Source organism: Equus przewalskii, chromosome 6, assembly GCF_037783145.1.
Source record: "Equus przewalskii isolate Varuska chromosome 6, EquPr2, whole genome shotgun sequence".
In the NCBI taxonomy this organism is placed as follows: Eukaryota; Metazoa; Chordata; class Mammalia; order Perissodactyla; family Equidae; genus Equus; species Equus przewalskii.
Window position 1 is genome coordinate 65,873,872 of NC_091836.1, and position 14,043 is coordinate 65,887,914.

The window sequence follows — 14,043 nt, forward strand, 5'->3', positions numbered from 1 at the left end:
GGGCAGGAGGGCTGGCAGTGGCACGTCGTAGAGGGGAGTGTGAGGCAGACAAGAGGCCTCCCCGTTCGGAGGCTCTGATCTCTTGTTTCACTTGTGGGTAACTATGATGTTTTTGTCTTCCTTTCCCTGTGTCTTGGTAGGAAAGCCCAGTAGTTTCTTTCCAGAGGACAGTTTTATAGACTCTGGAGAAATCGACGTGGGGAGACGGGCTTCCCAGAAGATTCCTCCTGGCACTTTCTGGAGATCTCAGGTCTTCATAGACCATCCTGTGCATCTGAAATTCAATGTGTCTCTAGGAAAGGCGGCCCTCGTCGGCATTTATGGCAGAAAAGGCCTTCCTCCTTCACATACACAGGTAACCAGACACCCTGCTGATCTCCGGGGGCTCCTACCTCAAATCTTAACCCAAAGTCAGGAAGCCTAATGCTTAAACCTGGATCCTTGAGCTTGCAGGGAATTCCATGTATTTTATAGCCCATTCATCCATTTGCCCTCTCTTAGACCCTACCTTTAGGTTAAGTAGGGTTACATCCCTGGGGCTTTTTAAGAGGAAAGAATTCTTGGAAACTTCTCAATAGCCTTTCTCCTGTTATCCAGTCTCCTGAGTTAAATTATCCTGGAAAGGTAACCTAGAGAAAAAGCATGCACTTTGGAGTCAGACAAACCTGAGTTTGAATCTTCTCATTATCATCTAAGTAAACTGGGGCCTGTTACTTCTCCTCTCAGAGCAAGTTTCCTAGTCTATGAAATGGTGATAATGGTACCCACTTTGCAGGGCTGTTGTGGAGAATAAAGAATAACATTTATACGGTAGCTAGTGTGGGACCTGGCTCAGAATAAAGGTTCCTTCCCTAGTCTCTCACATTCCTTCTCTCCTTCAGGGTCACACATCTGCTCAGACACATGCACACCAGAAACACATAAAAAACTTGTCCAGGATGATTGACATATTATCAGTCATGATGGGTAAGAACAGACTTGGGTAAGATCCTCCCAACTCTGGGATTGGAGTAAATAAATCAGAGGCATCCGTCAGACATTCCCAGGCCAAATGCATTCTTCCTAGCCTCATAGTTATTTCAAATTTTTAGTTAAAAGATAGATAAATATCTATCTTTTTTTTTTTAAGATGTATGGGTAGGTAGGTAGTAGGTAGGTAGATAGATAAACTCAGTTAGCTTGCTAGTAGGCCAGTAGGACTTAACCACCTACCTGTTGCTGATACGGCATGACTGACTGCTCTTGAGTCTCATACCAGCAGGCTCAGATCAATCAGCAATTGTATGTGACACAGCATGTAATTATTAATGGAATTTGAGCTAATCCAGTTTAGTTCCCCAAAACTGCTCCCTGGAACTGGAGTGTTTAGAAAGGATCGTTGACGAAAGGAAGATAGACATAAATCAAATTTTCATTTGCACATGACTGCCATTTAAGGCATATCCAGTGCTCGGTCCCAATCCTAGACCCCTGGGATTCCAGCCATCACTGCACAGAGTTGGAGTTCAAACACTCATTAGGTAGTTGGGTTCTGATCCCATGCCCACCATTGGAAAAGCATGGTTGTCCTGATACAAACTCAGCCAGGTGAGGACTCACCACACATATGCCAAAGTTAAAGCGAAATAAGGCTAAAAAGTACTCCAGTAATTATGCTGCATTCACAAGAGAATCAGGAAACTATTGCCATGAGAAAATGGGGTCTGGGAAGGAGTTGGAGTTTTTTAATCAACAGCATGCGGCTTTAGCCTCTTTTCCTGTCCTAGCTTGTGTTTCCTTGTGTCCTCCCCAGCAGAAGCCCACGGAAGGAATCCAGCGTTGTGATGAAGCAGATCCACTCTAATTATGCTCTCTTTGTCCTTTAGTTTGACTTTGTGGAGCTGCTGGATGGAAGGAGGCTCCTCACCCAGGAGGCACGGAGCCTGGAGGGCCCCCAGCGCCAATCTCGGGGAGTTGTCCCCCCCTCTAGCCACGAGACCGGCTTCATCCAGTATTTGGATTCAGGAATCTGGCACCTGGCTTTTTACAATGATGGGAAGGAGTCAGAAGTGGTTTCTTTTCTCACCACTGCCATCGGTAAGGACCCTCTCCACTCTCTGGAGTCTGTGGGATATTGTCTGTTTGGGTGAGGGGACACTGGGGGATTCTTGGGGTTGAAGCTGACAAGGGAACGTGTCTTGCCTAGAGCTCTAGATGCCACCCGGAGTCTGGCATGGGGCCATCCTGACTGGGCTTGCTGGACAAGGAATGGGAGTGAGAGGCAGGGAAATGAAGGATGGGAGTCATAAGAGGGGATGGAAGGCTGTTCTGGGCTGGCGCCAGAGCCCAGGGCTGTTGCCCACTGCCTTTCTTGTGCTCTCTGTGGCATGGTGTGTGGACCAGCAGCCACATTAGAGACCAAGGAGTGGAACTGGTGATGAGAGAGGAACCCTGGATGACTAGCCATGTGGAGGCAACATCTCTTTTCTTGTCACTTCTCTCCAACACCTATATTTGTATTTATAGTCTCACTTGGTTCAACTGACTGATTAGTTATTTGGGTTTTTGACTTTATTGTGTGTTTTGTTTGTTTCTTTATTTTGCTTTTGCAGCCAACAACCCCTGGCAGATGAGAAAAGAAGATAAAGGAGAGAGTGAGGGTAGCAGTGTGAAGGGCTGGATGAATAATGTAATCAGTCAGATTGGGCTTTTGTCCAGAACAGAAAAGCTCTGAGCTCTGATAGAGTGAGTCCCAGTGTTTTAAATGAGTGCCTAACACCTTCGCTGTCCCTCATGGTGGGAGAGAGCCACACAGTGGGAGAGGGCCGCAGCTCTCGGTTCAGAGTGACCTCGTGACCACCTCACTAGCCTGTGGGTGTCTGGGGAGCCTGGCATCCTGTTCCAGGGGATTTCTCTTCTTGACCCACACTTGCCGTGGAATTCATCTCCTCCTTAGATCGCCAGTGTGCTGTAGGATGCGGTGGCCTCAGGGGTTCAGGTCAGAAAACATTTTTTCTGAGTTTATATTGCAAGTACTATAACATAGCCTGGAGATAAAATCCCCTACAGGAAAATAAAATTTATAGAAAAACAAAACTCCACTAACCAGAACACATGGCAGTGGGGTTTGTGCTTCATGAAAAGCTCTATATGGTTTAGAGTTCACCTCAAACTCGGTCTCCGTCCTTAACTGAGAGTCTCTCTGACACAGAAAATGGAGTTGAGTAAAGACCTCTGAATGTGGCCCTTGGTTCCTAAAACTCTGGCAAGACCCTGGTTCTTCCTACTAAACAGCAGTAGTCATTTTCAGCCATTTTCCTCTTATTTGCAATTTTGCCCTTAGTGTTGAAGCAGAGAATACCCTCCCAGTATATATGGGGCATGATTTATAAGCTTCTGCTGTAACTGCATTCTTAATATTCTACCCTCTTGGCAAAATGAGGGAGGGGGGTCGGTCAGGCTACATGGGCTCTGACTCTGGAAATATCACTTTGTGCTGCCCTTGTGTAGGAAGTGTCTGTCCCAGCTGCTGGTCTGAGTGCCTGGAGGGCAGGGACTTTCGCATAATCTTCTCTTCCCCATCCATGACAGCAGCCCTGGCCCCTCCCCCCAGGCCCTCCCCCCCCCCCCCCTCGCCGCGTGCACTGTCACTGAGCTAATAAGTAGTGAGCGTGAGTGTGGCCTTTCCTCTGCTCAGCCTCCCGTTGGCAGGACTGTCAGCAGCCCCAGTCTTGGCACTTGTGGTGCTGTTGGTTCCCTCCCCGAAGGCCCTCTTTTGCGGTGGGGTGGAAAGTGTGCTCGGTTCTGAATCTCTACCACTAACTTGTGTTTCAACCCTGCACAAACACTGAAGTTTTCCAGCTCATAGTTTCTCAAGATTCTGGAATTTGAGGCTGCAGCTCAGTGGTTGCTGGTGACCTAGAGGCTAATGAGGCAGCTCCATTCCCTGTCATTGGAGAGTCAGTTCTGGTTCTCCCCATCAGTTAGGCTGTCACTTCGTGGGGTTTGCCAGGCTTCAGACCCTGTTTCTTTTCTCTTTCTGGACACAGTGGCTTCAATCTGGGGACATGATTATCAGGTTATTAGTGGTGCCTGAGTTACAGCTTCATGGTTTCACAGCCTGACTTCTCTCTGGCGTGGGTCACAAAGAAGCATAGGGCATCATGCTTGTGCCAAAGTAAGATCTCTTACAATCAGAATTCTTTATTTTTAATGACTGATAATAAATATGAAAGAATATTAATACAAACCCCCAAAGAGAGCTACTTTTAATTAGGATGTGTATCTTAGAGAAATAAAGTGTAGGTCCATTTAGGTACCTTTGCCAACTCTTGGCTTGTCAGAACTTGCTAACCTGTTTTGTCATAATTAAGGAGATGGTCTTGCTTTTCCCTCTGGTTCTCCTGTTCTCACCTAAATGATGAAACCTGTCTTCCCTCCCTTAACCCCACAATGTCTTTTAGAACATATAGGCTCTGCGCTGCTTCTCAGAGTTTAATGAACCACCTGGCGTCTTGTTAAAATGCAGATTCTGCTTCCTTCTGTAGGTGTGGGTGGGTCCTTAGATTCTGCATTTCTAACCAGCACTCGGTGATAAAAATGCTGCTTATCTGTGGACCACATTTTGATTAGCAAGGGTTTAGAGTACCTTATGGGTGGTCCCAAACATCAGTGTACGAAGGAATCACCTGGGAAGCTAGTGAAAATTCATATTCCCGGACCTTTTCCCCAGAAATTCCAGCCCAGGAGGCTGAGCCAGAGCCCAGGTAGTCCTGATTCTGGTTGTCCGTCAACTAAGCTTTGAAAACAAATGCCTTAGGAGCACTGCTTTCCATTCCTTCCTTCCCTTACTGCCCCATGTTAGCTCTGTGACCAGTCAGTCACATCACCTCACTTGGTCTCATTTTTCTTGTCTGGAAAATGACATAGTAATAGTACTTTGCAATTCTCCTTATGAAGATTAGAGGAGTGAATATAAGTAAGTGCCCAGCACAGGCTCTGGGCCCTAGAAGCACTCGATAAATAAAAGTTGTTAAGACCTTCTCTCTTCCTTTTTCTCCTTCCACGTTTCTCTGGATGCTTTCCTGACTTGTCTGTCTTCCTTCTAGCTACGGTGATTGTTTAATGAATACCTTTCTTTTCTTTAATACAAAAACAGACTGATTCTGATGTTGCTATTAATCCCTCTCTCCCCAGGAGTCCCTGGCATTGAGTCTCAGCTGTCTGTGAGCGTTACCTGTGAGCTATGAGTTGTAATTTGTCTTGGCAGGTTAATTAAAAGTTTAGGTCTTGTTTTAGTGAAGTCATTATGGTCCCAGTATACAATCGTACCTCTCAGGTTTGCTTAACACACAAATTGGAATATGACCCTCCCTTTGTTACATGTTGAAATGCAGATCTAGAATTTAAGAAGATCTGAGATGTCAGAATCCAGGGTATTTATGTCTGTTTGTAATTAAGTCACAGGAGAAATAATTGTGTTTAGTTTAACAAATGGCTGTACTGTGTACGTTTTTGCTTTTCCCTCCATTTAATGCAATCCAGCTGATGATTTTAAGTTAAATGAGTTTATCTTTTGCCTTGAAAAAGTCTAAAAGAAGTTTACAAACAGTATACACAAATATATACACACAGAAACCTGATGTTGACAGAGCTCCCTCTGAACTAGACTCATTTACCCCCGCCCCCACCCCCAGCCCACTGAAATGAAGCAAGTTTTAGAATGAAACATGGCAGCTATTTTCAGAGAGAACAATCTTTCCCCCGTGTGTGGAGATCCAGAATTTAAAGGTAATGTGGTTTCTGGTCCTGGCGCCATTGGGGGTGGGTAGCCTTGCTGAGCCCAAGAATTGAATGAAGTAGGAGGATGTATACCAGTAGCTAAAATGTAATTAGCCATTGCAATTTACAAAGGACTTCAAATACATTCTTGAAGCCTTGCAGTAACTCCATGAGGCTATTATTTTTGTTATCACCCCTTGTTGCAGATGAGGAAACTGAGGTTCAGGGATGTTAAGAGAAAAGCTAGGACTTGAATATTTATCTGTCTGGCTCCAAAGCTTGTGACATTCCATCTTTAACAGTCTGCCTCTTTCCCAAGATCAAGTCTCTTTTTGAGGTATTAACACTTACTTCTGTTTTCCACCTATTCATGCATTCAACAAACATTTAGAGAACACCTACTGTGTGTTGGGGACCATGCTTAATTAGCTCTTTTCTGCATGTAATTTAATCCTCACAAGAACCTTAGACAACATGTATTTTGATCTCAACTTTATGGATGAAGATATTGAGACTCAGAGAGTTTAATTGACTTGCCCAAAGTCACAGTTAGTAAGGGCAGAGCTAGGATGGAAACTTGATCTCAAAATCCCATGCTGTCCGCACTATGCCACAGTGTCTTACTATTTGCCATGATACTAGTAAATATTTTATTTCCGTTTGTGTTATATGGAATATGATTTCCCCTTTATTAACTGGCCTCCACTATGGGTAAGTATCTTACGTCAACCCAGGAAGCTTTCTTGAGAAGTCATTAAAAAGGTCATGAAAAAATCTCGCAGCATCCAAAACTTTAAACATAAAAATGTCTTTGTACACGTTGCTTGCAACCCCAAGACCTGACAAGTCAGTATCGCAGTGTTTTGGGTCTCCAGATAGCATCTTATCTTTTAATTTTGGTTGATGCTGAAGCGTAAAAGAACAGATCAAGCTGACACTGTGGCAGTGTGAGCCAAGCGGAAAAGAACAGAGGTGTTCCACAGTGGATTTAGGAACCCAGAGAAAAGAAATGAGAATCACTCTTAGAAAACAGGGACACTGGTAATTTTTATGAGAAATGTGCCTTGGTTTTCCTGGTCTGAGTACATTTGTGCTAATTAAAGAGAAGAGTCCTTTGTTCATGCATAGGGACCTCTTCTATGCCAGGAACTAGAAGCAGATTTAGTCCCTCCCTCTCTCACTCCTTCCTTCCTTTCTTCCTTTGTCCAACAAATATTGTATTCCTGCTCTTTTCCAAGCTGGAGCTACAGAGAAGGTATGACATGGTTTCTGGCAAAAGTGGCTCATGGTCTAGATTAAGAAGATGAAGCACTTACACAGGCAGTGCCTCTGGTGCAAGAAAAAGAGAAAGAAAGGTCCCTCCTGGAGCCACTAGTCAGAGCGCCATGAGGGTTGGAGGGAGACAAGGGCATATCTGGCCGGGCGGGTCAGGGCTCTCTGGATGAAGTGACATTTGATGGGACCTTAAAGGATGGGTATAATTTCCACATTTAAAGAAGGAAAATGGGAGGGGGGTTGTTGAGGAGTTAATTCCAGGTAGCAGGACAGCCTGAGCAAAAGGTAGGTAGGCAGATAATTAGTGCTGGCTGTGGGGAGCCAGCAGTTCTGTTTGACTAGAGCACAGGATGCCTTGAAGAGGGGAAGTGAGCTGTAAGGGGGCGCCGCGAATGCCACCCTCAGGGAGGAAAAGGTGCATTCTGCAGGTTTCGGGTCCCATTGCAGGCTTTTGAGCAAGGGAATAAAATGATTAGAGCCAGAGGATTTATCTTCTGGGGCCCAGAAGAAGAGCCCACTAATTTACGTAACTAGAGGGGGTTACTGGGATTGAGCTTTGTGATTTTATGAGAAAAGAAAACAGGAAGGGAAAGGGCAACCAGGAAGGACAGAAGGGCTGGTTCAGTGGTGCTAGTGGGGTTTTCATTTGCTTCCCTGCAACCCATTCCTCTTTTTTCCTAGGTGTGAATAGATACTTTCTCATGAGCTTCTGTCTTCCAGGGGTCATCAAAATTGGGTCCTCCATGATATTCCATAGACCACTGGACAGGGCTATTTCTGCATTCCCTTGCTTTGGTTGGGCAAGTTCGTTGGCCTCTGAGTGCATTTGCAAGGATCAGGAGGGAAAACTTCCTGACATTATGGACTATAACTTGTGTAAAAACCTGTACTACTTCAAAGAAGAAACTAAGAAAAATGGCTGAAGGATGATTTTCTGTTTTTAATAAGCTCCCCCTTTCCCCACATCCCCTTCCTCTGAATTATAAGATACAAAACAGCAATGAAGAACCAAGATGTCTCGGTAATCAATTAACCTTCTTGTAAATGACATTAGCAGCGCTTTGTGAAATTGCTGCTGGAAACGCTTCTTTGGAAAAGGGCCCTGTGAATTCACCTCTCCCCGACAGCAGTGATTCATTCAGAGCAATCTGGCATAAGTGGAATGAAATTGTAGGCTGAGGGAGAGCTCAAGTCAGCACATTGGAGACAGAATGTGGCCAAAAACCTTTCGGTAGAAGAGAGCTAGGCCTGTCGGCGCACTCCGTCTGCGGCCTGGAGACCAGCCCTGCCAGTGGCCGGCTCCGCTCACCGAAGATGACAGGACAGAGCTCCTTACCACCTCACCCACCCCCTCCGCTGTCCCTGGGACCCATCTTAGACAGCTGAACCTTCTGAGTTCTCTGGGACCTGGGACCTCAAAGGCAGGAAAGAAGAAAAGGTAGCTCAAGGACACAGTGGGTACCAAGCAATAAAGCTCGTCTCCTTGTGGGAATAGTTAGAAATGTGTTTAGTGTGTAAATAACATGACCCCTCCTGAAGAGGCATTTCAGTGAGGTTTTGATGTTCTCACGCAGCGTCTCAGTCTAGGGTGTGTCCATCTAGGACCAGTACAGCAGTCCCTTGGCAGCCTCAGGGCCCAGGCTCTGCCCTCCTTGTGCTCTGCCATCCTCAGCTCTTGGTCTTGTTTTCGTGCTTCCCTCCTCGTGGTCCTGAGATGGCTGCTGCACCTCCAGAACTCATGTTTGCATATCAGCCAGGAAAAAGAAGCAAGGAGAAGGAAGCCGGGAAGCTAAATTTTCCAAGAACACTCAGCTTCCATTTCTTTGGCAGAGCAGTGTCCCTTGGACACTCGAGCTGTAAGCAAGTCTGAGGAAGCAAATATTTTTAGCTTGCCGTCTTGGCACTCTAAACAGAATTAGGGTTCTCTCAGGAAAAAGGGAAGTGAATATGGGGTCATCAGTGTCTGTGACAGGCTTCACTGAGTCTGTGGTTCAACAAGTACCCACTAAGAGCCCCTGACTGTGTGCCAGCCCCTGGCCTGGGCGTTTAGGTGCCGCCATGAGGCAGACGTGGTCTTGCCCTTGAGGTTCTCACGGGCTGGGAGGTGACGCTCAGTGAGGCTGAGAAAAAGGAGAAGCCTCCCGTACAACTGAGGAGGAAGGAAATGGCTTGATTCTCTCTCATTACAGCACCCAAGGAACCGAAGGCTTTTTTATTGCATCTCAAAGCCCCTTGCATGATGCTTTAAGGGGGACGGACAGGAGGAGCAGGTCCAGAGGGGCTGCAGGCAGACCTAGACAGTATGTCTGTTCATTTTCTCATTCAACCAGTGTTCACTAATTGCCTTTTATGGTGCCATTGTGTCCTGTCTTCCAGGGGTCATCAAGATTGGGTCCTTCATGATTTTCCATAGACCACTGGACAGGGCTATTTCTGCATTTCCCTTGCTTTGGTTGGGCAAGTTCTGAGAAGACATGGTGTCCGTGGTATATAAAATAGCCATGTTTCCTGCCCTCGTGGAGTTTACAGACACGTTTGAGACAGTTTGAGATAGATTCTTAAGTTTAAATACAATCGTCAAATATATATGTAAATATACAGTGGTAGACGGTAAATATCCATTGTGGTGAAGAAAAGAAGAGGGTACTCTAGAGAAACAAACAGGAGACCTAATTTAGATTCCCAGGGCAGGGGTAGGCATAGGAGTGTTTAGATGAAGGAAACGCCAAGCAGTGGGAAAAGCATATGCAAAGGCCCTGGAATAGGCAAGAGGTGGGAGTGTTGGAGGAACTTTAAGAGGGATACACTGTGAGGTGTGGGGATCAAAGGGCCGTATGGTATAAGGGATGGCTGGAGAGATACCAGGAGGCTGTACAGGGCTTTAACATGGCATGTGAAGTTTTGTTTTGTTTTTTAATTTATCCTAAGGGTAACTGGAAGCCGTTGTGGGACTTTGAGCTGCAGCAACCTAATCTGCTTTACATATTTGAAAGTTTCTGCAGCTGGGACACCAGTTAGAAGAAGGGCTCAGGCTGGCCTGGGCCGGGATGGAAGCCTTGGAAATGGAGATAAATGAACACATTTGAGCTGTATACTGCCCCTTGGAAATAACGGGCAACCCCAGGTGTTAAGATAATGTTTCCTAAGGAAAGAGGTTAAAGCAGGATGAGAAGGTATTGAAGAATGGTCCATTTTAGGGGTGAGTGAAGACGCACAGCTGGCAAAGGAGATTGTGAACGTCAGAGAGCTGGGGGGAGGGGACTGGAGGAATGTGCTAGCGGGAAGTTCAAAAGAAAGAGTCTGGATATTTTAGGACTCTTCCATCTCAGCATTTCAGCATCTTCCTCTACCCGTAGCCAGGGCTTCCAAATCACTGTTGGTTTATGTTTTTGCCACTTCGGGATACATAATACCAGGAGCCTTCACAAACCTTTTATTTATTTAAATCACACACTTTTAAAGATGAGAAAGCTGAGGCTTAGAGAAGTCACATGACTTGTTCAGGGTCTCACACGGCCGCCAAGTGGCAGGGCCAGGACCATAATTACAGCCATCTGTTGATTGAGCACTGATTCTGTGCCAGACACTGTACTGTGTACATTATCACATAGTGCCCAAACAACCTAGAAGTTAGATTACATGTATTTCCATGTCATAGATAAAGAAACCGAGGCTCAGAGATGCAATGCTATTTGCTAAGGTCTCATAAGTAGGAAATAGCAGGGCCAGGTTAGCAACCCAAAGCCCATGCTCTCTCTCTTACATCTTAGTGACTGGGTTTCTAGTGTGTGATGACATCCGTGTGGGTCCTTAGACACTCTCACAGTCAGAGATCATCAAGATAGACAGAATCGTAGAGATTATGGCATGCGCACCTCCTAGGCTCACAATGTGTCAGCACTTTGCCTGCCATCAGCAGCTACATGAGACCCACCTGCCCTGTTCTAAAGAACCTCCTGACCTGTACTCACTCCTGCTGAAGGAGCCCCTACTCCCACCCTCATTCAGGTGGAGTTTCCAACAGAAGATATTTTTTCAGTGATGGTTTAATTTTGATAACCGATGATTAAATTTTTATTTTCTGATAGCTCTTTCCTCTGCAGTTGATAAAGGCTGTTGCTCATCCCCATCTCTCAAGCTAGCTTTTCTGTTGCAGGACAGCAGCTGTAAGAGGGTTCTCACATGGTGATATCTTTTTCCTTTCCCTTTACAGTACCACTGATATGTGGAACATGATTGAATATATGGCCTCCTGTTCTGTAACACCCTCGTAGGAACCACCCTAACCCAAGTCTGCTGGACTTGGCATTGGTCGTAGACAGTCAGGGTTGTCACTGTGGCCAGAGAGGCAATGTGGTCCACAGAAAGAAAGGGCCAAGGCTTTGGAGTTGAATAGACCTGGGTTTGTGTTCTGGCTGTGCTATTTAAGAGCTGTGGGACTTTGGATAAGTCTCAGTCTCACCTCGCTCACCTGTAATTAGGAATAAAACCTACTTTAGAGAGTCTGACAGTGACATGCAAGCGTGTGATTCATGGTAGGTTCTCAGCATGTTTTCAAGCGTCTCTTAATTATTCAACGTTTGCTGAACATCTACTTTGCTAAGTACTGGAGATTCCACAGTGAATAAAACAGAAGTCTTGCCCTCAAAATGCCTACAGTCAACTGGGAGAACTGACCCTTTCATAAATAATTCCAATATAATGTGACCTGCGCCAACAGAGGTCTGCGCGAGCTCCCGTGGGACGGAGAGGAGGGCAACTACCTCTGCCAGGGATGCAGGAGAAGCTTGTAAGGTATAAAGGACTTATTGTGACAAAAGTGCTTAATGAGCTGGAAAGCGGCGTGCAAATATTAATTATCACCAAACTGGGGCCAGAGCAGAAGTGAGAACCAGAAAGGAAATACAGGGAAAGAATTATGCCCCAAAAAGGGAGACATTGAGACAATAAGCCAGTTACAGGCTGTGCTCAGCCACAGATGTGGTCACTGTGGACCAAGCAGAAAGGGGTCATTATTTGCATTTTAGAGATGAGGAAGCAGGGTATGAACGGTGGCCCACACGAGGACACAAAGCCAGGTCTTCTGAACCCAATCCCAGCGACTTCTCCTGGAGTCCAGTTGTCTGACCAGGACTGTGAACATGGCAGACCCTCATCAGAGGATCAATGGGCACCAAGTGAAAAGGTCAAAGATCACAGATGCTCCCTGCAGCCTAGAGCCTTCTTCTGTGGACGTGAACTTCTTGTAAGCGGTTCTGAAGGAAAGGAGGGCACAACTGCCGATTCAGGGCACTGCCAGGCCCCTGGCTGAGGAGTGGTGCTCCTGTCCTGACAGATCTGTGTATTCCAAGGCTGCTGGATTCAGGGGGCAGAGCAACTCTGGAACTGGTTCAAGTCCTGCAGTCTTTCTCTGCCCATACTGTTGCAGCTCAAAAATGGAAATGTGGCTTCCAAAACATTCCAAGGCACTAACTGTTATTTGTTCTTATGAATTTGTTCTTCTTCAGATTCCATAGGGAACTTCTTAAATGTTCCATTCTAATTTCAGATCTTATCTTTACAAACTCCCGCTTGCCTCTCTGAAACTACTTGGCAAAATTGATGATATTAATATTAATAGCTACTATTTATTCAGTGCATACTATATCAAGTATTATCCTAGATGTTTTACATAAACTATTTCAGACCCTTACAATAGGCATACAAAGTAGGTATTTTTTCCCTAGAGGACAGTGTAGCTCAGAATGTTCCAATGACTAGGCCGAAGTTTCTTACCCAGTCAGCGAAGGAGCTGGAATTTGAATCAAGGTCTGTCTGGCTCCAATACCAACACTTTTCTCCTCATGCTTTCTGCTACTTATGCCTGTTTGTGAGAGTGCCTGGTGTGTCCAGGAGACTGAGAGTGGATGGAGGGCATGAAGGGGGATGGTACCCAGAGAAGAACCTAGAAAACGAGATTAGGGTCCACCTGGGAAGGGCTTTGTAGGCCAGCTGGGAAATCTGGTTTTGAAGGCAGTGGGGAGCACGGGATAGTTTTTAAGCAACGATGTAGCGTGATTCTTAGATAGATCTCTTTCGCACTGGTATATACAGAGGGGTTGATTTCTCAGACTAAAACAGGGAGATCCATTTGGAAGACTGTTTCGGTAACCAGAAGGGTTAGATGAGAGAAGGGCCTGAAATTGGGGCAAACGCCACTGCTTTTATATAAAGGAGGGGATCCATTCACGACATAATGGGTTGGTTTTCTTGACCACTTGTATGTTAGCTATAGAGAAGAGACAGGAAGTTTCAGCCTTGGAGAATGGATGCATAGTGATATCATTAAGTTAGGAAACAAAGAGGGGAAGTGGGTTTGTTGGGGGAAGGAAGTAGCGAGATGGTAATTTCATGTTAGATTTGAGCTGCTAATAAAATTTCCAAGTGGATGTTAGTTATTGGCAGTTAACAATGGGTAGATGGATAAATAGATGTTGACTTAGGGATAGCTCTGACCTGGAGACAGAAACCCAGTGGACGTCATCAATGTGGATGTGAGAGTGGACAGGTGGGAGGGTAGAGTACTGAGAAGCAGGGAGTCAAGGATGGAACCCCAACATTCAAAGCTGGGCAGGGAGAGATACATCGAGATTAGCCTTAGAGAAAAGTTGGGAGCTGATTACAAGGAAGCTGCAGAATTAGTCATTAGGAGGTCACTGGCAACCTCAGTGGGAGCAGTTCCCTCCGCCAACCCCGTGCAGGCGGAAGCAGGGTCACCCCGAGTTCAGGAGTGAGTGAGAGGCGTAGAGTAGAAACAATTCCTTCTCGACAGAGCAGAGAAGGAGACAGATGGGAGTAACCTGAGGAGGAGGCAGGTTCAAGGAAAGGTTTATATAAGGTGGGGGGAGCCTTGAACGTGTTGTCAGCTGTGGGAAAGGAGCCAGGGGAGAAGATTGGAGGCCCAGGAGAGAGGGAAGATGATTAATGAAAGGAGGTGGGAGACAGGGAATGGAGGGCAGATGCAGAAGG

General features: G+C 45.9%; 1 protein-coding gene across 37 annotated transcripts in view; it reads left to right on the forward strand.

Moving 5' to 3' along the window:
* TENM4 (teneurin transmembrane protein 4) overlaps positions 1-14,043 on the forward strand; it is a 2,704,309-nt gene that overhangs the window by 2,493,205 nt on the left and 197,061 nt on the right. For all 37 annotated transcript variants that reach the window (XM_070625735.1, XM_070625734.1, XM_070625736.1 and 34 more), the window contains 2 exons: positions 141-355; positions 1,866-2,076. In XM_070625735.1, coding sequence (XP_070481836.1) covers positions 141-355; positions 1,866-2,076 — 426 coding nt within the window. The remainder of the gene's footprint in view (positions 1-140; positions 356-1,865; positions 2,077-14,043) is intronic.